Genomic DNA, 27,360 nt, shown 5'->3' on the forward strand with positions numbered 1-27,360 from the left:
TGCAAGATCACTGTTTGAAGGAATACAGATACCTGAATAGAACTGTATATATAGAGCAATGGGATGACCTAACGAAGGAGTGGCCCTTTTGCAATATAACTTAATATAACTTAGTACACTATATTCTATTTTTACGGGTGCTTCTTTTATATATGCCGGAAACTGTCCACCCGTGGATATATTGAGCTAAAAAGTCATTGTTGACACACCCTCATTGCTGCACAGCTGACCTGTTACTACTGACTCACACTATTCGGGCACATATGTCGCTACCGAATTAATTCTAGGTGTTGATATAAATAAACTATTCGATAATGATATTAATAATGGTGAAGACAATACTTCCATAAACTAAAAAAAATAATCAAATAGGAAAGACACTGGATGTAGTCACAAAGAAAAGTTACGTTCAGGACAAAATGATACCAAGAGGATTAAGAAACAAACAGACTAAAATGCTTGCGATGGCAGCCATTACAAAACATCGGTCAGCAGGAGGCAGAAGATGTCCCTGCTGCTGCAAGAAAGTCAGGACATACATGTATGTTCTAAAGGGCTTTGTTGCATGCCTTTTTAGGATGTACATATACCTCCAAAGGGGACTGAAGGGGTTAAACTGCTGATGTCTATGTTCTTCCTTTACCTGTTTGTATGTAATGTATCTTCAGTTCTTGAATGAATTCAATTAAATGTTTTTTGGGGGTCCCTTTCTCCTCAGAGAAACACCTTTACTCTGACCACCAGAGACATTTCGCTAGACCCCCGCTTCCTAATACTCCTTAAAGACAGTTCAAACCATCACCTGGGACCACCAGTTGGAACCCCATCATCTCCTACTTAACTTTAGCACCACATGGGTAATAAACGTTATCTGAATTGTTTAACTAAAGGAAGGTTTTCTTCTAAATGGTGTTTTTGCTTTAAAGATATATATTATATATCCAAGACTAGACATCACCATTGCCTGGAAATAGGAGCATCCATATTTAGCCTGTAATTGGGGGCTAAGCTATGCATCTGTGGTAAGGAAGAGCATGTTCCTGCTATTCTCAATTGAGCCCTACAGTTCATAAAAACATGGCACACATGGCAAGAGTCCTGCTAGGACCATAACTAAGGATTCTGGTACCTGGGGCAAGGTCAGAGGTCAGAGGTCAGATTTGCTTCCAGAATAGGAGATAAGAAAAATGAGGAGCAAGTACGTTGCTGTCAGAGAACTTATGTGTGATCCTCAACTTGCAGCACCCGGGACAGCAGCTCCTCTTGACCTATTGAAGTTATGACCTTGTGCTAGAATGAACATATGGATTAGTGATGGGATATAAGTGTAAGACACGTATGTGACATTTATAGGAAAATACTGGGGATTACCAACAACTTTCAACTTCTTTACAAAAAATATAGGCATAAAAATATAAATAATAATAAATGGAATCAAGTGATTGCTATTTCGCTTTGGTTGTTCTATAGGTCTATTTGAGTTGATGTATGTCTCCCAATACATAGATATAGTCTGGACCTTTTCAAACTTCCCATACTTACTGACTCCATTCATCGCTTATCATACAACATGAACCACATATTCAATCAAACATCAAAAGGGCAAAAAAAAAATTCACTAACATGTTGGAAAATTTCCATTAACGTGATAGCCTACCTCTGGTATCAGTGGATCGGGCTAAAACTGTCACCATTCTCAGCCAGCCAAAAATGATTTGATATTTTTTTTGCATTATCCTGTTTTTTTTTAATAGTTTAGATACTCCAGACTGAAAATATTCCATGAATACAGATATTCCTGGAATATATCCCAATATTTAGTTCACTGCTATATGGCAGACGCTCAGAAATGGAACATAATAACAAAATAAAGACAAGCAAGTCACATTTGAAAACAACTAACTTTACCAAGCAAAATAACTGGCAGATATTAAGTTATCAGTAGTAGATGCATTACAAAAAAGTAACAATAAGGTGAGCGATCCCCAGTGCTTAGAAATTCTGCATAAAATGAAAAGCGGAACACAAGACAATCCTTACTGCGCATGTCAACATAACATATACTCATTGGTGGAAAGGCTTGAAAACTATGAAAACATGTCTTCTCCTAGTCTGCTAATGAGTGTGCGTCCGATATTTCACAATCTGATATCAGTTATGCTTTTCTTTCAATGACAAAACCTTCTCTCACGCTAGGTAACTAATATTATCCATAGTAATCTGCAACGCACCACCTTTGTCACCTTCATGTCGACAGTCCAGAATTAGCAGGGAAGCTTCATATCACGGACATATCTCATATCTTTCTGATGGTTGTGAAAGAGAAACATATTATGACATGCAACTGAGAACTTGCATATATTTAGTTTCCTGTATTTCTCAACACAAATCTCTTAACCCCTAGGATCTGTACATACATTACATACATACATACATGGACTAAAAGCACGTGCAATCAACTGCTCTCAGGCTTTTGAACCCCAACTTAAGAGGGTAAAACTTTCACAGTAAGGTCAGTATGAGTTTCTGTTGATTCATTTCTTTTTTGTATAAAGCAGGTCCTCCTTTAGATGAGGGGTCTCTTGAAGCACAGGCATCTAGCCGTTATTCTAACTCCTTTGAGTTCTCTTCTTCATCCGAGCTTTAAAAGGCATTTCTGTGCACCTCGGGCACCGTATGCTGCCACTGAAAAGGAGGCATGGTCCTTCGCCGATGCTTTACGCTGGGCACGACATGCATAATTCCGTTTGGGAAGTCAAAGCAAAGTCTGGCCTCGAGTTACACACATTAAAAGTAGTCATGCTGGCAGCCTCGGTTCAATTCTTAAGGATAATTCGTACAAAGTATCTTCATCCAGAATTCGAGACTTGTCCAGAAGGAAGCGAGTGACCTGTTTTACCGGAAAACAAATAAAAAAACTGATGCAAATTTCTCTTAAGCAACGGAGATAAGTGACACAACACAAGCCATGTAGACTTCCTTATAGGTGCCATGTGGCACAGAGCGCATATGAGACATATAACACACAAGAACATCCTTCACAGATTTTACATGTAGAAATATATTCGTCATAGAACATGCAGCCGTCTCACTATGCTTTATATATATATATATATATATATATATATATATATATATATATATATATATATATATAGATGAGTAAAATGGTATGCTTGGGGGCGTTTATATAAGTGTGCAAAAGATATGTGACCGCAAGCACCCCTGTATTAGAGAAAATAGGCAATGAGACACACCAAAAAATATTGACACTTTTAAAAATAAATCTGGGTCCTTATTGACCTGTCAGAATCCAATCTATGAACCTTGACCAGGAAATATCTTCTATAGACCGTTCAAACTCAACTCATCCAACATGATGGTGTTATAGTGCAGATAAATCAGGCTTTCATGACATTTGGAAAATAGAGTACAGTTAGAATTACCTTCGGCTGATGTTCTATGCGGTATGGGGTCTGCTGGAACTGGCGTATTTCTCTGATAATATGTGATATCTATTCAACAGGAACAATCATATTAATACAAACTAACCAAACTTCATTCTAACAACATACAGTAAGAGAAAAGGTAAGAGAATGAGTCTTTTTTTCTAATTTGTGCCAATTGATATAGGGAGAGAGATAAAAACAGCAATAGTTTTAGATATACACAATTTTATTTTGCCTTAAGTTAGAATACTTTATGCAGCGCTGAGGCACGCAGATTTCTTATGTTAATTAACAGCATCAAACCAGAAGGTACATTCGATGCTCTACATATCGATGATGGTAATGCCATCTGCTGTTGTGTGGAATTTGGATGGCTCCCAGAACATAAGATGGCTGCTCAGGCCAATAATGCCTCAAACGCACAATGGGTTGGCATACTTGGGTTATTTTCTATCAAAAAAATATTATTTAGGTTAGTCACCATTGAAGTACTTGCTACATGATACAGAACAAAAAACTTACATTTACTGGAACAAAGTATGGGACAGATTGTGTGTCATATTTATTTAATATGTATCCACATTAACTTTAGAGACATATAAAGGGATATGTATTACATCAATAAAACAGACTCTGATTGAAAAAAGGAGTGGAAATAAATTGAATAATAGAGACATTACTTGAAAAGCAATGCAACTTAACTTTGCCTTTCACTGTCTCTGTAATGCATTAAGAAGACCAAGCCCTGGAGAAGAAAGTCCAAGATGGCAGTAGGTTTTCTTCTAAGGTTTTACTATTCAGTATACAGGGACAGCTCAGGTCATTATGCAGGAGAAACTTACCATAGATGGTCCTCCAAAACAAATACTGAAGAAGACATGATGATAAGAAGACAACTTTTTTTTTTTTTTTACATAAGGTTCTTTAATAGACATTAAAAGAAACAACAACCCCAAAAGGGACATATTAACTTAAATAATCAGTCCTTTAAAACACAAGCAGTAATATTAGGATTTTTTCTTTGTTATAATTAGCTAAACATACCATTCGCATTTTTGAAAAATTTACAAGGCCATCTTCTGTAAAGTTTGGCGTTCCTTCTTCAATAAACGCAAGGTCTGTTAAGTACATTCCGAGGTACGGCACTGAAGGCGGATTACAGCTGCACAGCATAAAGAACAAAAAACAAGACCATTTTAAATACATTTTTAATAGTATATTTCATTCTTCTTTTCCAAATATCCCCTTGTGTATTCTTGGTAGAAAATTACAACTCACAGTCTGAAATATGTGACAGAAGCATTTGCAGCGCCCGTATCACGCATTGGGTAATACATACTTTTTCAGGGTTTCTCTGAGGTTTTTAAATCTCCCTTCAGATGAGACAGTCTTTTGGAGTTTGTCCATAAGTGCTTTAGTCTACAAGAATAAAGGAAACATAGGAATGTGTTATAAGCTACAATTAAATAATTGTCCTCGGTTTTGCAGGTTGGTAATTGGAGGGTAAATATTCACCACTCATCAACTGGGATATTCTTTATTATCAAGAAGGTATAATATTAAAGGGAATAGGTACAAGCCGTGAACAGCACAATTTATCAGCTACGGTATATGATGAAGACAAAAGGGAAGAAGTGAAGAGTTGTAGCAAGGAAGTACTCCTCAGGTTTGGAGGTTGTTGGCAACCAGTTGAAAGACTGGTAGAAAAGTATATTCTTAGAAGGCTAATCCAAAAAGAGTCAAATGGATACAAGCAGCATGGACTGAAGTCATCGCAAGGCAGCGGAATTCTGTCTGTACCATTAGGACCCTACCCTGTTCCGCCAGAGTGTAAAGGGGGGGGGCAAGAAGAAATACTATGAAGAGTCCAGTAAAACTGCTGGAACTTTAGTTGTTAGCCATAAGGAACTATCATGCCAAAAAATACTTGCTACTCTTCGAACTACTTACGTACTTGTTTAGAGACCTTAGCCCATGTCTTCTTCAGTCTGTAAACTGCACTTCTGTTCAAGGCCGATGTGATCTCCAGAACCCCATTGTAGTTGTGCATGCAACGACAGATGTCCGCCACCACCACCCACTTCTCGATTGAACTAGCTCTTGATGCAACGTCAGGATGGCTCATGATTTCCGAGGCAACAAGGTTACTCATCTGAATAAGGCAATATTGTACCCATCAACAGCTGCTTTCCAATAGCGCTGATATAACTTTGCATAAATACAGTAGAAATGACTGATATTCTGTAGATAAAAGCTTCATGGTCTGTGAATTATCAACATATTTTAATGGTAGAGAAGCCTCCCTACCAACAGATCCAGACATTAGATACATCTCAGGGACTCTTGTGCATACAAGATCATCAAACAAAGGTGATATTGTATTATAAACGTAAATTTACACTGGTTATATATTCTGTTACCCCTACAATGATTACATATAGAAATATGCAGCGTAACATATATTCATATTTTTGGGTGAAAAAAAATATGTATAAAATATAATATATAAATATCACATATAAATCTATATACGTTCTGCTAATTTGTTTTTGTATTCAAAATATCCCTATTTATTTTTGTATATAAATACCCTAAGCCATATACAGAAACTACTTACATCATTAAAATGTTGACTGGTTTTCATAATATACGGAGTCCTTCCTGTTTTATCGGTTTTCATCCATCCCTGGCCTAGGAACTCTCTGCAAGAAAAAGTGAATGAACCTTTCAGCAGATTCTTTCAACTGCGTAGTAACTTTCCACTTCTGAACATTCATCCCGACACAGACACCCCCGGTAAACGAGCAAACGCATTTCTCATTTTTTCTCTTTTCTCTCCACCATATTTCCTTATGCTTTTAGAAAATAAACCAAATAGTAATATGCAAAACCTCTGGTTCATGTTCATGATGCTGATACAAGATGTTAAATTTCATTGTATTTGTAAAAAGGGTAACCAGCAAGGGAAGTGATAAAAAATGAAAATGGATTTTCCTGAATCATATTCTATGTTCATATCAAAGCAAGTTCACAATGAACTACTGGCTAGAACAGCGCGATGGACGGATAAGAGAATAAGCCTTCGAAACATTTCAGAGAGAAGTACTCTGGACAAAACATCGGGGAACATATGGCTAATTATGTGATTTAATTAACCTCTCGTTTACACCACGGACGCTCACGTTTAAATTCGAATACAGTTAGACTCTGTGGTCCCATGTTCATCTTAATTGCATATACTTAATTAACTTGACTCAATTAAACAGACTATTGAGGAACGGGGGAGGAGACCTGATGTCTGGTAACATATATGAATACATCATATGCATCAGCCGTGACTGCACATTTGCATTTGGATGTCGCAGCACATAAGATCCATTTCTAGCATATCTATAAAAGACAACAGGGTAGACAGAAAACACAAATCCTCATATCCTTAATGAACCCGGCCCTCCAATGTGACCAAGATTTTGGAAATTCCTACATAGATAAATAGAAGCAACTTATGAATGAATACATTACAATTAGTGGTGAATATTTTATTACGTATTATTGCCTTTGTTTGAGTGATGCCGAAATGATCAATGGTCTTCCCAACAAATTGACTTGGTCCAAAAAGAGCCAAAGTGGCACATTTAATCCTGGATACATTTACTAAGAGGCTTAAATGGTCAGATAAAACGGCAAGGTTAACCAGGGCTGGTACCCGATCTATTGAAGAAATATAGAACTCCCATTGGTTTTGAAACTCAGAGCAACATGGGTGCCATACTATTCCTGCAACGCTAGGTTAAGTCCATATAGCATTAATGGAGCTCATCTCTGTCTTAAGCTACAGGCATGCAGAAGCACATTTTACTTACTGGTATGGGATGCTTCTAAACACTATATGATCTAAGAGAGTTATCTGCTCAGCCAACTCCATGGCAGACAATGTCTCCAGACACTCTGATCTGGGACTCTCTGACTGAAAAATAAAACATGTTAAAAATTAAAACAATTCTTAATTCTGCCCACAGAAATATGTTTATGGACATTCTACTTGGTTAAGTATTAAATACAAGTTATAAAAATGAAGGGGCCATGTTTTATGAATAATTTCCCAAACTGCCAATTTGATTCATACAATCTCAAGCAAGGATAAACAGACGTATCTTAGTAGTACAATAAATGATTGATCATTTTTTAATGCTCAAATGACAGAGGTGTTCTCATTACCGGTTTAGTATATTAAGTGGCATATTTACTTCTGGTGCTGCCCAGCACTCCATGTCATAAAGATGCATAGAGCCCTTTAATGCATGCTACGGCTCAGCAAAGTCCTCCATAGTGTAAAGGGGTAGGATCAGAGATCTCGCTTTTAGCCGCACATTAAGCATGTATTAGTTGTTTTTATGGCAGCTTATAGATTGTCATATGAATTTTGATTGCCAAGTGTAAAACTGTGTCTATGTCAACTCACCATGCTTATGATGTCTTCCATCGTCAAGTTACTGTCTTCTTGCTCATCTTGAGAAAGGGCACTAGAAAGGAAACAAACTGATCATATTTTTTTGTATCTCAACCAAAAAATGTAGCATAAAAAATGAAATACATCTCAGCCACATGCAACGGAAAAACATTCCCTATTTACCTTAGAATATTGGTCGCTGCTTTTCTCTCCTGTGGTAATAAATCTGGGTCGCGCAAAACATCGTCCAGCAAGTTCACCACACACATCTTTACCTCTTGGTTTAATTCAAAATCCTTTTGAAAAAACATCAGAAAAATCTAAAATAGGCTATGTGTTATCAGGTAATTACATTACTTTACATATAATGTACTTCTAAGAGCACTATAGAAACATACAAACAAAAGGTTTTCACGGCAGATAAGAACCATTCGCTCATCTAGCATGCCCATTTACTCCTGCCGTAAAAAACGTTATATTCGGGATAGCCTTTTGCATTTTTAAACTTACTCTCTGTATTAACAACTACCGCTTCTGCTGGGAGGCTGTTCCGATTATCTGCCACTCACAACATTTATTGCGTATCATCTGGACTTCTAACACTTATTTGACCATGACGTTTTTCATACTGGAAATATGTGTTTACATTATATTTATCAATGATTTGGACTTCAACATCTGGCACTCCTCTTTATAATAATAAATGCATTGATAATACATTTATAAATGCATATATAATACATGCCTTTATTAAAACCAACTATAACTGTAATTTCTAATATTAATTTAACCCCTTAAGGACCCTTTATTGGGCGGTCCCTAAACCCATTGAAAACAATGCAAACAGGGGTTAAATGCTTGCCTCATGGAAGCTAAGACTGGTGGCAGCCTATGGCAGAGCCAGAATTATCAATAATAATAACTTAATGGGGAGAAATAATAGAAATCATCCATTCATGCAGTCTAGCTCTGTGTTTGACAATAGCTTTATCCACGTATGATTTTCTAGATATAATGGCGTACAGCTGTGGAGCGTACCCAGAATACAGAAATACTGACAATAGTTACTAATGATTTTCATTGTCTGCATATCCAGCCTCCCACTAAACTTACATGTTTTCTGAAACACTAATGGACATGTTCTTCTTTTCTCACTTTTTTCCAGGCAATGTCGGCCTGAATAAAGATTCCTTTGCACAAGAGTATTAGTTAACTCCTGTTCTGGATCCTCACCTCAATAATAAAATGTGGAGCGGGGCTCTTGCTCACCCTATTCTCCATACACTCCACCCCAGGGACCTCAAATAAACAGATCAACAAACCGTAAATCACCGTTTCACTGTGCATCACCCTGGGGCTAATCAGGGTATGTTCCCTGCAATATTGGGGAGCCATATACACAGCTATACATATATATATATATATCTATATATATATAGATATATATATATATGTATTTACATAACACATGCTGCAAGTACTTAACAGTGTAATAAAGAGGAGGTATATAAGTATATAACTGCACTTACACATAACTGTACTTACAGCATGTTACCGTTATGCTTATGGTTTATGTTATAGAACAGCTGTAGGATTGTATACCTTGCAATTTAAGTGGCTGTTTAAAAGCATTTAATGTCCTTCTACTTTTGTTCTGTGCTTATTCAATACAATAAGTCTGCAAATGTTCTTACAATGCATGTTATGTTTAATGTATATTCTGGTTTTATTGCAAATAAACAATACAAGAAGTAGAAACTTACCTGTAGTACTGAATATGCCAAGTCTGGGATCATGGAGATGTGCATACTTTATGTTAATAAATTCTCATTTCACGCAGTATTGGGATCCCCATTCATAATATGAATTAGTGCTAAGTGGGCTGTTCATTCTTTTTCCCTCTATGCTTGTTTCAAGGCGTTATCTATTGAATATTATTGATATACCCAACTTTCTGTTTTATGGTATTTTTATTCTGACAAAAGCAAAGTAGCCAGGCTGTTAAAAATACAGGAAAACCAAGTTTTACATCAAGCTGTTGAAATCAACTTAGAATTTCTTTCTAAAAATGTCCACTAGATGGCACCAGGTTCAAAGAAAATGTGCTGCTATCCACCAAACATTAAACAGGAGGCTTGAGACATATTGAGACATCAGTTACTCTTACATTAGCCAATGGTTAACGAGAATGTACATTTTTTGTCACATTCACATATAATCTTTATATTCAGGCATGTCTAAATTAATTTTTAGTCCCAATTTCAATATTGGAATTACATGGCATATACACACAATACATTTTCCTAGCAATTAATCTATTCTAATGATCACTATTAAGCCATGGGACAATGTTACTGACATTAGTGAGATGAATGAAACGTGCCTTTCTGTTTTAATATATCATTATAACTTCACCTACAAGCAGGTGTTTTCATTACAACTCTCAACAAAATTATTATTTTTAATACAATATCACGATATTTTACAAAATTCTACATTTATAGGTTTTTAGTATAACTAAATGTATTTATTAAAATGTGCCTTTTATTAATCAGCGTAATTGTTCTGGAAATAACTTTAACAAAAAAGGAAACTGGTATGGCTGAACATCAGTGTTCAGCTATCTCTACTCCTAGTTCTACTGAGCGTGTCTCAATGTGTCTCACTGTGGCAAAACTATCATTATCTAATCAAATTGATATTATTCATTAGTAAATGCATTTATTAAAACCACCTATACTTTGTGATTTCTGTTTGTCAATCACCACCAATCAGAGCCAGCATTAGGAGTAATAATAACTTAATGGGGAGAAATAATAGAAATCAGATGCAAGCCATGCAGTCTTGCTCTGTGTTTGCTTTATCCACGTATGATTGTCTAGATATAATGGCGTACAGCTGCGCGGCGTACCCGGAATGCAGAAATACTGACAATAGTTGCTAATGATTTTCATTGTCTGCACATCCAGCCTCCCACTAAACGTACATTTTTTTTTCTAGAAGATTGCACGCTAATGGACATGTTTTCTTTTCCGGAAAATGTTGGACTAAATGAATAAAGATTCATTTGCTGAGAAACACAAGGGTTCCATTAAATTAAATGGTTGTAGTAAACTATTTGCCTGTATTGAAGCATAACACACTGTGGTTTTCGTGGAAAATCCAACTGACATAGCTATTCCCCAAGAGAAAAGAAATCATTAAAAAATAAACAGGTCAAGTGCTGCTTTTTTTAACATTTCAGATGGGGTTTTTAAGGGATTTTTGGATGGGATACATGAGGGATAACACTATAAGGCTTCTAAGTCCATAAGGCTGAAAACATAGATTTGGGGTGATGCTTTATAATTGGAATATTACAATACGCTGGTACAGCGGGTCCCCAACAATTGCTTGGTGCTTTCCGGTGCCAAAGTGGTTCACTGACCACAAGAAAGTCTCTGTATATAACAGACAACACTTATCAACAGAATGCATGCCCATTAGAAAGGGAAAAAGACATGCATGGCAGCAATGACTTAAAAACAAGGACTCATTATCTTCTCCCAATGAACTGAGCGGCAACAATGACATCAAAGCCTTGTTGTGGCAGGAAAGCTTATGTGTTTTAGCCAAATGTCAGTAGAACATACATGGGTGTGTGCTTTCTTTTGCTTTTAGCGGTCTACAGGCTACCTCTAATGAACGCAGAAGGTTTACCTAAGTATATTTCCTGCACATGCACTGCAGGGCTGCCACATAAATCAAAAGCTGATATTCCATTGTAAGAAAAGCCATTCAGATCTGGGGTAATGTCAGAAATTGCAGAATTCAGCTAGCACGCATGCAATAGACAGCCATTACTACCACTGATTTGAAGGGAAGCTCAGCTGGCCTGACTTAAATGGGAGCATTATAGTGCATGTTAGAGGACTGCATTGAGATTGGGGTCCTGTGTGGGTGGTATTCTGTGTGTTGTGGGAGCGGGCAGGAGCGGGCGGTCACACAATATACCTACGGCTCCCCGTAATTCCGCAACGCCCACGATCACTTACACAGGGACCCTGAAAGTATGAACGGGCATGCGTGATTGAATGAGTACCTGTGAATGAATGAGTATCTATGAGTGAGTGAATGAATGAGTATCTGTGAATAAGTATCTGTGAATGAGAATGTTTGCATGAGCGGGCGGGATTGGACACACATGTTGTGGGAGCAAGCGGGATTGGACACACATGTTGTGGGAGCAGTCGGGACAGTAATGGTCAGAAATTCAGCTGGAAGCATTCTTTACTACCCTTCCTGCTTTCAGTAAAGGAGAAAAACACTAGACTCCAATAGACTCCAATACACGTTTACTTAGATATATGAAGTGTGCATTTAAAACTATTGAAAAGTCAATTTACATTTTTTTTAAACATTCACACTTTTCAAATTTTCAGTGAATGTATTCTATAATTATTTAGGCAAGTACAGTTAATCCTTTAGTGTAGTGGACAGCAAAGCAGCATTGCCGCAATTAATGAAGAATAAATTAGCTGGCTCAAAATCCATCCTCCATAAATAAACTCCTTTTCTGGATCCTCATCTGCCATTTGGAGAATGGGCAGAGCAAACACCATAAATGAGAAGGAAACGGGATTGTCACATCAATAATCTTCTGCTGTGACAAATGATGTGTCTGAGTCTAACTTCCAGGAACATTTAACCGCTTCACAAAGCAGAAACTGAAACTGTCCGTACCTAGCACATGCAAACAGAATATTCTTCTAATTAGTTAAACTGACTGCATGCTGTGCTGGCATCTACCAAGTAACTTATTTTCTTGTCTTGTCTGCTCCAGCCTATCCAGATACATGTGCGATATGCCTTCATAAAAATATCTGCTCATTAATTCTTAGAAAAAACAACATTTTGCAGCAATGAGATTCTTAAAGATCACAGGGTTATGTTTACAGTTACCATTTACTGGTAAGAATACATAATTGTGTACTCCACTGAGGGTGCTACTGAAGATACTCCATGTTCTCTAGTTCTGAATCAGCCAGGTCCGAGATAACTAAATAAAACATTTAAAAACAGACAAATATAGCTTTTTACCGTTTAAAGTCATGTCAGCTAAAGACTAAAAGCTAAGACGAGCTCCAGGACTGACTAAGGTTTGAGTCTTTACATCAAGAAAAAAGGACAGACTAGATGGGACAAATGGGTGTTATGTGACTTTAAAGTCTATGCTTTTATGTTTCTATGATAAATATTCCTCAATTTTGTATATCAGATACAACAAATAGTTTGCGATTCTTAAGCACCTTTGGGGAGATATGTTTTGAGGGATATACCAAAAACCAAGTAGGAAAAGAAGAGCTGGTGGTCCAATTGATGTTCATTTTGGATTAGTTTGGTATCCTGATGTAAGTCTTGTAGCTGTTATAGGGAGAAGGAGCTAATATGGTTGGGGTCAAAGGTAGATAAGTACAGCTGGTAAGGGTGCAATATTGAGAGTGTGCCTTGACGTGACGGGTGAGCTTAATTATGCTTTGGCCAATTCATATAACCAAAACCTCTCATTTCTATTATGTTTATATATTTGTTGCCAACTTTATTAGGGTAAGAAGCGCAGACAGTTTTTGTTTCTTGTATACATTGTACAGCCAATACACTGTTTCTTGCTGCATGCTTACACCTGTTTGGTAGGCCTCGTATTACACATTTGTAATATTTGAGCCGACATTTTTTCTTTTCCCTGTTTGCACATATTTGAGGTTGTTGGCTCCTCATCAGTCTGGTTGCAGCTTGCTGTCCAGGGGTTAATAGGGAGGAGGTTTAATTGCACCTCCCCCAACACATTAATAAGGTTTTGGTAGCAGTATAAACTGCTTTGTGTGCCCACTATGTAGGAGGTGAGAGTAGGTTCTCACCCTATTGAGAGTGTGCCTTGACGTGGCGGGTGAGCTTAATTATGCTTTGGCCAATTCATATAACCAAAACCTCTCATTTATATGATGTTTATATATTTGTTGCCAACTTTATTAGGGTAAAAAGCGCAGACAGTTTTTGTTTCTTGTAATATGACACATTCTCTTATCTTAACCCAGGGTCTGCACAGTTAGTCAAGGCAGACTTGCCAGTAATTCATGGAAAGTCCTTTAAAACATCCAAATTCGGTTTGCACTCCTACACCAGTCATGAGTAGGGCTGACAGATGATGCCAGTTCACTCAGCCCACATGTCACAGGAGGAGTACATGGTCTTGATTGTGGCCAATCTGCATCCTCACTCAGTATCAAAATACATTACCGTGTCATTCTGGCTAGACGTATTTATTATTTTTCGATATCACACTTAATACTTCACTTTAGTCTGCATGTTAATGCCCCAGTTTCTAGGTCATTATGGTGACATTTGGTTAGAGGTGACTCTGGGATCTGCTTTATGCCTGTATCTTCTATATCCCTTTCTACCTACATCAGTGAAATAGCCAAGACCTGTGACTGTAAACCGCTTTTATGCATTCAAACCTCATCCAATCCAGTTGCTTTTTAATGGGTATTTGAGTCTGGGTGCCAATGCAGTTCACTACATCCAGATTAGTGCAGTCATTCTCTAGTCATTGAGATTTAGAAAATAAGACTTCTCCAAAAAGCAAACTTACGCACACATTCTGAAGCACTCCCATTGGAATTCCCATTGAAATCAATAGGAGTGAAGGTCAAGCCCATATCTGGTATGGCTGAACATCAGTGTTCAGCTATTGCATGTAATTGGCTGTTTCTACTCCTAGTTCTACTGAGCGTGCGGAGGAAATGTACTTAAGTATGCTTCCTGCCTTCAGTAGAGGCAGATCGGGAGATGAGGAGAATGAGACAACAGTCTCTTTTTCAAGCATCCGATGAAATTTTTTATGAAAATGGGGCAAAAATGATCTGCTTAAAAGAAGTTTATGGGAATTTGAATTTGTCCTTTTATAAACTAAGTATCCTAGTTACCATAAGAAGCAACGCCATAAATCTTAATATGAATAGGAATCTATACAAGGTTTTGAGGGGAGAGAATTGTTCTTGTGCTGCTTTCCTCCCTACATCAGCATTAATCATGAGTTCAGACTCTCTCTGTAACAAGGTTGTGACATTCTCATAAATACCTGTGAATGTTTCGACACCCAGTGACGCAGAACATTTAAGACTCTATTTGTGGCTGCCCTGCGTATGACGAACTCTCTGTCACACATTCTCTCCATGTTGTTAAAACCTGCAAATCATAAGGAGAAAATTGAACAAGCAGAACATGAGAACATCAGAGTAACGTTAAAGGAAATACTACAGTCATATCACAAATCTTGAAGGTGAATGCTCAGTCATAAAAGCTCAATATGATCAGGATTATTAACAAAATCCCACAGAAATGTACAGAGGCTCCCATGTTAAGGCCGCAGGTTTCCATTAGCTTTATATCACTTGGAAAAACAATAGTAGAAAACCTAATTCAGAAACAAATAAGAGAATTTAAGAAATGAAGGCAGCACATTGGAAGAGACTGAACCATGGTGAAAAGTCAATGTACATCATAATTTTGGTTTCAACTGTGATAAATGGTATGGACTTGGGGAAACGATGCAGTACGATGGAGAGAGCAATCTGGACATAATCCCCCTACTGCACAAAAAGGATGGTACGTTGTTGTGTGATTAACAATTTTATTTCAATTAAAACATATCCTGGACAGAATACAGAATACATGTTAACCCTAAGCTAGGTATCTATAAAGAACTTAACTTGCCCTGGAAAAAAAAGGTTACGCTAGTTTAAAGAGTAAGTCATGTATAGTATAGTCACCTTCTATAAAAAATATCTCTGGTATCTGACGGAGGAAAATATGAGGCGTCTGGTGCTCAAGACATTAAAGTCTCCTTCCCTTCTACTGGGAGTATAATGCAAGTGGTATCCCTTAATAATGCATAGCTACTCATTATACAAATATACATCATTATGATGCCAGTAGCATGTTTGGCACCTATCATGTTAACAGTACATTACGGGCAATTTGTTTTTGCCTTCACCTCCCTGAGAAACGAAAATAGAACATAAATAATCAAGCACAAAAGACGAGGTTGGCCTGTCGGACATGCAAATGGCACAAGGAAGATGTCATGTAAACTACCAGAGATCATAACACATCTCTTCTGCGTTAATCATTACCGCTTTGAAGAGTAGTGTTAAGCTGATATGTACTCAAACATACCCCAGACGATGTTCTTAATTATAATGTACTGTATATAGAAATGATAGTCTTTAGGGCTAACCTTATATTACAGATGACATCTCTATAGCTTGGTAACTTCATACAATGAGAATAGTAAACCTTTGTAAATGACACGAGCCTATTTCTCCTATATACCTCACTGGTCATGGATGGGCCAGATATTTTAAGTGATCCCAAAAAGTTTTAGGGGTGCAAAGTATGCGTAGTCTTCATATGATCTACGCACTATGTGCATATTATGGCTGGAGTGTCCCTTTAGTAAGAGCTTAAAGGTTTAGCAGTAGGTTAATGGCACACTATATTATCAGTTTTTAACATTTTAAAACAAAAGTTTATAAGTTTTTGCCCACTCATGGATACATCACTTGATGAGTGGAACTATGTTAACTTCATACACAGATGATGGTAGGGGTGCTGTTCATCACATTACTATATTGTGAGGGACACGATGTAGAACTGGAACGTAGTCTCTAATGAAGATCTCTAGTGAACAAGTGAAAAAAAGTATGGTTGTCCCAGGAAAGTTGTTTTACTAATTTAACTGAAAACTTTAAAATGACTGCTGGCAGTGTCACAAATCATCAGTGTTATCATTTATGTGCCTAATATTTCAGATTAGAATAGGCCATGGAAATATGTAATGTATTGTTGGGGGCATTACCCAAAATACCTTACCAGAAAGGAAATGTAAACAAATGGTGTAATTCTGTTGATAAACATTGTCATGCCTTTTATTACCGTATTACTGCAATACCCTAATTAAACATTAAATCCTTGTGAAAGTATGAGTACCGTATTTAATTTGATAATTCTCTATTTGCAAAAGCTTGTCTACATTGTTTATTACAGCAATGATCATCACAGTGTGAGTAAGGCTGGACTGGGAATAAAAAAAGCACTGTGGCCGCCCTGTAGAAAAAGTAGCCATCTGTACAGTATATATATATATATATATGTATGTATAACACCATCATGTCCCCACCACTACCTACATTACACCCCACAACCTCTGATGCTCACCCTGGCCATGCTTTGTCACACTGACCACTGAGTCCTGATGATGCAGACTTATGTACTGATGGCTCTCAGCCGCCCTGATGTACATCCAAATGCACTGACCACTCTCAGCCACGTTAATGCAGACTCAGCACGTTACATACACATCTCTTCTCCTCCCCCACATCAAGCATCTTAATAGCTCGCAGCATCCTGCTGCTCCAGACATGGAGGGGCCACATCATATTACAGGGAAGTTTACTGGTTTCTCAGTAGACCAGAGAAGACACAGAACTTTTCATGTCTACATTGTTCAGCAGAGTAGCGAAAAGCAGCAGGCTCTGCATTAATTCATTAGTAGCAACAGGTATTTATCCTGCACTCTCAAACATAATATTTTTGCTGTCTCGTTCACATTCCTGTAATCAGATTTGTAGCTCTTTGCCTTTTTAAAAAAATTTAATGTGGCAGATGTGGTATTTTTTTAACATTCCTTGGAAAAAGTGGAGTGAGAGCTGGCAACATCTGAAGGCATCTGAAGAGCCAACATTTGGCAATTAGCTTCAGAGTGTCACAAGGTGTCCACAAGAGAGCACCGATGGATGTCTGTCCTGCAAAAGCATAGACCTCCATCGATTTTATAGCTGCCAGGAATAGTTGGGGAGATCAGAGAATCTCCTCAATAAGCCCAAACTCTAGATGTCAATCATGTAGCTTTGAGAGTAACTCATTTTAAGCGGCAGTCTTATTTCTTTAGAATGAATCAGAGGCACTTTTAGCCACCGCTTAGGCTCAGATTTAAATTCATGGCCCATAGACAGCGGTGTGAACTAATTCTAAACGTGAAAGTATGAGACATAAGAAGCACTGTGGCCATGTACAGTGTAACCTTATATGTATAAATGTGGTCAGCTTTTACAACTGAAGGCCCACTTAAGCTGCTAGATCATAAGGAACATTATCGGTGCATTAAGCCGCCTTCGATTGTTGAACAGTATTCAAGAACCTCAACTATAAACAAGCGTTATTGATTTTTTTTCATGCTAATGTTCCTATGAGACTGATGTCTATATATATGTACTATTTTAATGGCTGTGAGCGTTTGCTGTGATGGTGGAGATTTACTATAATGTAAGAAAATATACCTAGGATCAATAATGCTATTCCGGTAAACAACCCCACTTAACATGTAAACACTTTAAGAACAAGAGAGGAAACCCAGTTAACAATGTCTAGCACACCATGTAAACAATACTTTTTTTTATTTAAATCCAATCGATTTTAAATACTTTAGGGTGATTTATAAAGGTTCTGCAAGTGTATAATAGGCAGAATGCTGAAATTGCAATAGTGGCATAATGTTATATTACAGAGAATTATCAACAAAATGCCACTTAGCTACAGATATACACATAAAACTACTTAAAATAATACAACACTGTCTCAGGAGTAAATCTCAAATTTGTATAGTCTATAATTCTTATAAACCTAAAAAAATGTTAACTATAATTTTTGCACTTTAATGTATTTTCTCAAAGGACCAATTGTAGCAAAGGAAAGTTAAATTTAAGTTAAATCTATGTTTTTATATTTTGCATGATTAGTGTTCAATTACATAAATTGTGTACCAAAGAGTTGTATAAATGTAATCAAAAAATGACAATGCGTATATAGCAATCATTAAAGTAAATTTACTCCAGCAGGAAGAATAAATAAAAGCACACTGGAAAAAAATTTACCTAAGGGATTTCTACCTTCATTTAGTGAATTATAAAAGATGTAGGATTTCCACTCTTGCTGTTACCATTAGTAAGACGCTAACCCCATCCAACATTATATAACTAGTACCTAAATTAACCAGTGGACCTAAAACACAGTCGGCACCCCTCTGTGCTTTTGAGGTTGAGCAACACTTGTCTGGCTATTAGCTCCGCCACCCTTCATTAAATATACAAATAAAACATTAAAACATAACAGCAACTTATAACCCCACATTACTGCTGTCTCTATGATACATGAACATTTTTAATACTATATATTTAATGATAAAAGTGTCAGACTTCAAATTGAATGTATATATAACACATGAAACATTCAATATCATTATATTGCTAGCTCTAATAAGATTAATATACTGTTATATAATTTTGCTAAATAACTTCAAATCTACTTAAGATCATGACTTCTAATCAACTAATGCCACTTAATACACTTGGGTAATTCATGCAACAAATTTTGGTATGAAGATATTAGTACACTTCAGTCGCCATAAGATATAATAGGATATAATTATACAAAAATAAAATATAATTCATTCATCCCTTTAGGTGTCAAAGACGAGAGTTTATAAATCCAATATAATTCTCTCTGTAATAATTTCTGATTGATGTTCCTTTCCTTGGACCTAACAAGTTTTTGTCAATTTCACAAAATGTCAGACAGTTGACATTTCTATGGTGATTAATTTTTACATGTCTCGAAACGGAGGTATCAATTATACCATGAACTGAATTCTCCACTTGGATTGAAACGGAAAGTTTTTCCAATATATTCTGCCCCCATCTATGTTAGACAAACACTACATGTGGACAAGCAATTAATAAGTTGTTGTATATTGAAAGTGAGGGTTCATTACCATCAGCATTTTGAAATATTTTGGCTGGCTTAATATAGGCACAAGCCAGGCACCTACTACAGGCAAAAGTGCCACAAGGTGGTTTAAGCCAGATGTTCTGGGTTTTTTTTTTAATCATATAATGGCTGTGGAAAAGGTGATCCCAACAATTGTTTTTATTTTTTATATTAGGTTACATCCATAGCTTTTTGTATAAACTTGTAAATGAGTTCTTTATATGAACTGTGAATTTCAGAGAGAATATCGGTAGAAGAATTGTGGACTGTGCACATTTAATCATTTAATTCAGTCTGATGTGTATATCTATGTTGTTGAGAAAGCCACTTCCAGCTGCCTTAACAGCTATTCGTCAACTGATTATTTTCCTTTCAAGTAGATTCTATGTAGCTGTGTGTTTTCATTCATATAGTTTTAAAAAGTGCTAGTGGAAGAGTATAGGTTTTTTAGTTGCATAATGGTATTTATTAATTGAATTTACAGCTTTTATGCATACTTTTAGTCCTGAAGTTGTTACATGATTGATGTCAATTGTGTCTGGAAAATATTTCTACATAATATGTGCCACTTTATATACCATGGTTGTGCTCTTTTTTTATTTGCAGATCTACTTTTGGATCTACATAAATGCACCTGCAGTTTAGTATGCTTTTATTTTTTCCAGTTTATGGGCATGCAACATCTTTGTTACTCCCGTTCTGTCTTCTGCTGGTGGCAAGTCACAGATTATTCATTAACATCTGTGATTAACATGCTCCCACCAAGTCCCAGGACATCCACACTGGCCCTGGTGGCTTTTTTATATTTATTATGATATAATACAACAAATAGTGTCTGTGCCACAAATCTTATTGCTAAAATGAAAATCAAACAAAACAAATTTGAGACTCTTAACCAAAAACTGCCAGCTGCTTCATAGCCTGTCCTATGGTCCCTGGTCAGGAGCATCTCAAGTTTTGTCTCAAAGTGAAAAGGCGAGTTAAGATGTGGACCTCCTCATGTTCTTGTGCCTAGAGGGATATCAACCATATCCCAATGATGAGGCAAATAAAAGCTGACATGTACGTCTAGGGTTGTTGGTTTCCTGGTGCAGGGGAAATTTGCCTCACATTTTGAGACAGGACCAGACTGATATGTTGTTCTGTTTTTCATCTATAATGGCACAGGCTAAAACATTAGATGTTTTCAAGCAGGGATGCACCCTTGGACAGGCTATTAAGCTGCTGTTCGTTTTTGGTTTAGCATCTCAAATCAATAGCAAGATAAATTGAACGGGACACTGCACATGTATTTAGCTTGCTTGATACATTATATATATATAAGACACTGTAAAGTATCCATAGATTTGACTGCTCTCACCTGGGGGACTTCCATGTCCGGCTGCAGCTGTGGCAATGGCGAAGGCAGAGGCAGGAGAGACAGAACAGCAACGAGGATTGTCAGAGGTCTGCACTGCTACCATAAAACAAAGGATGAAAAATTAGTGGAATACAGATCTAAACACAACACTTGATTTACCCCAAAGTGATGTTTTACCTCCTCTGTCTCTGAGTAAGGGGGTTACATTGGGAAGTTTAACAAAACAATGCTGATTGTGTTAAACAATTCATAATAGCACTTGGGGCGATCTAAACTTAATGCACCATAAGCAGCATTGTGATAATCTGAATTATATCTCATCAGGGTCTCTGATGCCCAGGTGCAAGGCTACCCTAAGAAAAAAAAAGAGAAAAGGGTCATAGGCGATGTACAGTACTTTAAAAACAGTCAGAGATCTATATCTGACAGCTCTGCCCTACATAATTAACTTGTTTGTATGGTCTGCCTTTTGCATCCAACAATTTTAAGATGTAAGTTACTCTAGAGCAATCTGTAGATAAGCATTTCCTTCCTTATTTCGAGTCCCAACAACATATGGGATATGTGGTTGGCCAAGTGAACCCAGAAGGCCAACCACATATACGACTTTGAGCTGAAAGTGATCCAAGATTTCTGTAGGTTGGTGGGGCTATCGAAGCATATCTGAAGTCTTCTCCTCACCCCTAGTTGAAGTCTTGTTTGTTTCTATGCACAGGCAAGTCTACTGTTATAGACTTTGTAATTCAGAGCGGAGAATGTTGTCAATCAGCTCCGCAACAGAGTTGGTTTTTTCTAAATGTTGCTGTCATGCTACAGAATAAATTTGGGACCAATCACATGCCTCCCTGATGGTATTGCATGGTAGATAAATATCTGCCTGTACTTCTCAGCATTCAGGAGACCATTAATTACGACCAAATCCCCAACTACATTTGCAAAAATGCAGCGCTAAACTTGCAAGGAACCTCCACCAAACCAAACCGCCTGCAAACACATCATACCACTTTTCAGTCTTTCTATCAACAAACTGCCTTCTGCTGCAGCCAAATATTAAAACTGTTGACGCATCAGTTCCCAGCACCTGCTGCCATTCTCTAAAACCCAGTTCATGTGTATTCCTGAATAGTTGAGTCACTTGGCCTTGTTTCTACATCAGAGGTAAGGTTTTTCGGCCGCAAGGCTTTCATGAAGACCACTTCTGACCAGATTTCTCCGGACAGTAGATGGGTATAGCAGGGTCCCACTGTTGAGCTGATGGCACTCCTGGCCATCCACCGATTGAAAAGGGAAGTAAGTATGATGTCTTTCAAGGGTCCTCAACTACGGTCCTCAACACTGCCCATTTCTTTATGCTTCTTCTAAAGAGCTGGATAGAACATCTGGAAATCCCGGTCTGCCTTGAAATTTCCGCATTGATGATACCTTGTGTCTTGTTGCTGTGCTCAGTCTTGCCATGGCATATGACTTTTGACACTTAACGTCAGCAACCACACCTTGTTAGTGAGTTTGGATGTTCCACACCCAGTTTATTCCTCCTACGTAGCTGTATGATAATGATTGTTTTAACCTACATATTACATTGATGATCACCTGTTTGGTATAATTGTTTAATATTTCACCTGTCTATATGCCTACAAAATCCCTGACTTTGTGCCAATATACCTAGAAGTCAAGAAGGATTTTTTCCCCTGATGGCAGAATTCGAAGTAGCTTAATTAGGGGTTTTTTGCCTTCTTTTGGATCAAGAATAGAAAGGTTAGGTAGAAGGGTTGAACTTAATGGACTTAGGTCTTTTTTCAACCTTATGAACTATGTAACTATGATGCTGTTTTGAAGGCAAAGGCTGGTCACACCAAATATTGATTTGGTTTAGATTTTTTTTTTCTGTTCACTCACATTTTGGTAAATGATACAAATAAACTTGACAGCATTTTTGCACCCCTCTCCAAACATGTGCACATTACTGTATGTATATGCTATACAATGTATATATATAATGTATGCATACAAATACCTACACTGGAAGACACAACATTCCAACAGAACCATGGCAACTGGAATTCAAGGTAAAGAGAATATCTCAGTCACTGTACTCATTATAAAGTTTTTCATTGTTACCATGGTAACTTCCCATAGGATGTGCATAAAGCATGCAAAAGGTACAATACACAAGATATCATATAAGGTAATATGTCACAGGATTTATATTTATATATAAAACATGTCCATGGTAACCACTGATTTTATGCCAAAGCACTGGTAGACTATTTTGATACAGAATTCAAACATAAATGTTGCCCCGTTTCATATAAGACTCTACGATATACAGTATGTACGTGCTTTACAGTTGAAAACCCGATCATGATCAACTAATGAGATTTACATCAGGAGACTGAAGGCATGCCACAGAAGGCATTAGTAATGGTTGTAGTATCAAAGTGACCAGGCCAACTAGAATCATCATCACTAGCATGTAAAGCATTTGTAGAATTCTTTGTCATGCAAACGGGATCTTATATATTTATATATATAAGGAACAGATCTAAGCAAAGATTAGTCAACCAAGCAATATTGCAGCAGAGCTTCCACATGTGTACGGAGTCGGACTGGAGATGGAAAGTAGTCCTGGTACTTTAAGGCCAGCTGCAGTTATAGGATGCTTTAACAGTGCGTGTATCCAGTAAACAAAACTTTCATTGCCGCATTTGTTTTCGGGCAATTTCGGCAGAATCGACCTCATTCACGGGAGATTCGACATGACAATTCTCATTAAAAAACACGTTTGTATGAATCCGAATGCACAAGCGACTGGATCTGCTGCTTTTAGCTGCAGTAGAGGTAAGTGTTGAAGAGCCATCAGCCACTGGGCATTTGTCCGTTTGCCAGATGGCCAGCATGAGTCTGCATCTCTTTGTGCACATACACATGAACACATGCATATATATATATATATATATATATATATATATATATGGAAGATTACACTATGATGCAATGTTGCTGTATAATTGAATATAAACTAGAAGAGAACTATAAATTCACATAATTAGCTGATTACTCTGCCTGGTTAAATCTACAATAAATTATTGGTTTGTTTAAAGGTTTGTTTTCTTAGCAAATGGAGTATTTTTGAAAGAAATTTCTTACAATATAATTCCACCAAGTGTAAATTCCTCCCATGTTTTTTACACATAGTGTATAATTAGTCCGGATCAAAACAAATTGCTCATCCTCATTATTTTCATTAAAGTAGTAGATTTAGTCCAAAAAATCCCCCTCATGCTAAGGTTGATATATGTTCAGAAAAAATCCAGCTAAATTAGAAGAAGGAAAATGGTTTATAAGATACATTTTTACCTACCTAAGAGTAACATTTACAACTTCTGGCCACTGGCCATCACCAGCTGAACAACACAAGAATGTCTCACTATCCCCATGCATTCTCCAATGCTCTATACCTTCCTGACATAGGACTTCACCTAAAAGACTCGAGGCTTCAGGCCCATAAAGAAAATGGCAAACTAATCTATACAGTGAAAATAAGTACATTTTTATGTTTTACTTCTTTAGTTTCGTTTTTCTTAGGCAGTCACTGTCTAACGACATTTCACTTTTGTAACATTATCACAGCTGTACAACTAAAAACAGATTTAGACCGTCATTTGAATAAGCAAACAGAACTGATGGGGCCCAAATCTGCCAGCCCTCCCCTGTATTTGGCCCATCTAGTCTGCCCATGTTTCTTGATGTAAAGACTCAGACCTTAATTAGTCCTTGGTCTTTGCATAGCATAGGATTAAAGCTCTCCAGATTCAGCGGTGGAACTAATGAGCTAAGAGCCCTTGTGCAAGATAGTTTGTAGCCCACCATTTTTTTCCCAATAAAACCAATTATAAATAGATTTCGCAATTAAAAAATGTAATTTATAAAAAAAAAAAGAAAACTAAGTCATAAACTTAAAAACATTTGCGGGTCTATTCACCAAGTAAATAATTGGTGAGAATTTCAAGAGACTGTTATTAATTCTCCTACAACTCTTTCCTCATCCGTTACTCTTTTCCCCCATAGTTACCCCTCATCTTTTTTTACCCCACCAGTTTACTTTCCCATTTTTGGTAAAAGCTCCACCATGTTTTACATGTCACAATTACACATCTCTCATGTTATATTCCCACCTTATCAGATTCCTTTCCCAGTTATCGTATACCTTGCGCCAGCCTCCTGTCAAGTTCCTTGTCCCTGTCATATACCCAGCTCCCCGTGTAATATCCCCAGCCCACTCTCAGATGCCCCACCCTCTGACATATGCTGGCCTGTTTCATAACACCCAGTCCTAGTCATATTCCTCCCCAGCCCCTGTACTGTATGAATGGGAGAACAAATGAGTGAGTAAATGAATAAGCGTTAGGGGGCAGAGATAGCACAGACACTCTGTTTAAGAGACAGAGATGGCACAGGCAGGTTGTTTAGGGGGCAGTGGTGGCACAGGCAGGCTGGTTAGGGGCAGCGGTGGCACAGGCAGCCTGTTTAGGGGCACAGACAAGCTGTTTGGAGACACAGATGGCACAGATAAGAAGCTTGGGGACACTGACAAGCTGCTAGGGGCAAAGATGGCACATACATGCTTTTCGGAGAACAGATGACACAGACAAGCTGTTTGGAGCAAAGGTGGCACTGTGGGACAAGTTGCTTGTGAATCTTGGGTGCCCCTGGGGGGGGGATTTTCACACTGGGGCCAAGTGGTTTCTAGTTAGACCCCTTGTGGCATGTGGGAACATGAGCTTGACCACGCAATAAAATATTTAAGGGTGGTGTCCAAATATTTAATTCCCAGTCCAGCTCTGTCCATTACACGAAAGGGGCTAGGAAAGGGAGATCCTATGATCCCCGTACTTCACAGGCTTTATTTTCTGAATTTTGGGGAATAGAGGGGGTGGAGTAACAAATGAAATGTGTTGTTTTAGGATGACAGTTATATATCTTATCGTAGTATATGTCAAACAATATAACGCACATCAAACACAAACACAAGATTCTTACCTCCTGCAGGACGGTAGCGGAGATGGCGTGGAGTTGTTGGAGATCGGCATGGAGAATTTTCTGCTGTATCTGAAGATTGGCTGCTTTCAGGAATGGCCCTGTCCAGAGACACCGACTCTAAAACAGCGGCTGTGAGCAAAGATAATACAAACATGAAAAAAGGAAGAACAAAGCAGAGTTTATGGGATATGATGTAGATTAGCAGTATAATTAATTTTAGTTTGAGAACTATGAGGAATATATTGCAATAATGGCAAATGGTTCATTTAAGAAATGGAAAAAATCTAACTAGTAAATACATTTCCCACAATATTCATCCATATATTTCAAACATTTTCATGTAGTCAAGATAGGAATACATAATATATAAATATTTATTTCAAGATATATGATGCTCTTTTGCACCACTGGTTCACCAACTCCTTAAGGCTACAACTCCTGCCACCTGCATCATCTTTGTGACTAAGGGTGATGTGAGTTGTAGTCCACAAAACTTTTTAGTTTTTTTTTTAAAAAGAATATAAATTAATGTCTTAGGGATGGTTGCATAGTGGGATGACACCCTTTATTTTCTCCTGCATGTTAGCTAGCTGATATCAAAATGTATTTTACTTTATTTCACACTCAGAGAGACTGATGATTTTTCACAGACTAATAAGCAGCATTCTTTTCCCCCCAGGAAATAGCCTCATGTATGCACTCATCTTTAAAGAAAGCCACATATGTACATTAAAATATGCCAAATTTGTACTGGGAGCGGTAAGAAAGGTTTCCTTGGGCAGCCCCACTACTCTACAGGAATTATTTTGAAATGATTGCTATATAGAAACTCCTCTACCTAAGGTGTACTAAGGGTTAAACAATGGCGTGGCAAGTAGTGATCCAAAACCCACTAGAAATAGGATGAAGGAGTTTGTGTCCATCCAAAAAGAAGGATTTTTCGTGATGTATACTCATTACGCAGTAAGTACAACTATGGCAATGGATCAGCACCAAGATCATTAGCATTTGTCTGGTACCACGGCATTAAGATCTTCATTGGGTCGTCTGGTTGCGACAACATAAAAAAATCCAGATCCCGTTACTGGCAGGACTCTAAGGCGTTGGACAAGATACATAACATTATCATCAATGATGCCTGCAGAAGAACTTCAAATTGGGGAAATTATTAGTATGACTTCAGCTGCACCTCGATA

The 27,360-nt window shown here is 37.5% G+C and overlaps 1 protein-coding gene across 1 annotated transcript in view; it reads right to left on the bottom strand.

Annotated features, from left to right (window-relative positions):
- Window positions 1–1,887: 1,887 nt before the first annotated feature.
- Window positions 1,888–27,360, bottom strand: part of RASGRF2 (Ras protein specific guanine nucleotide releasing factor 2) — a 90,144-nt gene continuing 64,671 nt past the window's right edge. Inside the window, exons 17-28 of the mRNA XM_053475306.1 lie at window positions 26,165–26,293; window positions 21,125–21,220; window positions 15,020–15,126; window positions 8,083–8,195; window positions 7,912–7,972; window positions 7,313–7,416; window positions 6,067–6,151; window positions 5,404–5,601; window positions 4,789–4,868; window positions 4,494–4,611; window positions 3,447–3,515; window positions 1,888–2,890 (exon numbers count right to left, since the gene is read on the bottom strand). Coding sequence (XP_053331281.1) covers window positions 2,798–2,890; window positions 3,447–3,515; window positions 4,494–4,611; window positions 4,789–4,868; window positions 5,404–5,601; window positions 6,067–6,151; window positions 7,313–7,416; window positions 7,912–7,972; window positions 8,083–8,195; window positions 15,020–15,126; window positions 21,125–21,220; window positions 26,165–26,293 — 1,253 coding nt within the window. The 3' untranslated portion in view covers window positions 1,888–2,797. The remainder of the gene's footprint in view (window positions 2,891–3,446; window positions 3,516–4,493; window positions 4,612–4,788; window positions 4,869–5,403; window positions 5,602–6,066; window positions 6,152–7,312; window positions 7,417–7,911; window positions 7,973–8,082; window positions 8,196–15,019; window positions 15,127–21,124; window positions 21,221–26,164; window positions 26,294–27,360) is intronic.

The sequence above is a fragment of the Spea bombifrons genome, chromosome 1, assembly GCF_027358695.1.
Source record: "Spea bombifrons isolate aSpeBom1 chromosome 1, aSpeBom1.2.pri, whole genome shotgun sequence".
Lineage (NCBI taxonomy): Eukaryota > Metazoa > Chordata > Amphibia > Anura > Pelobatidae > Spea > Spea bombifrons.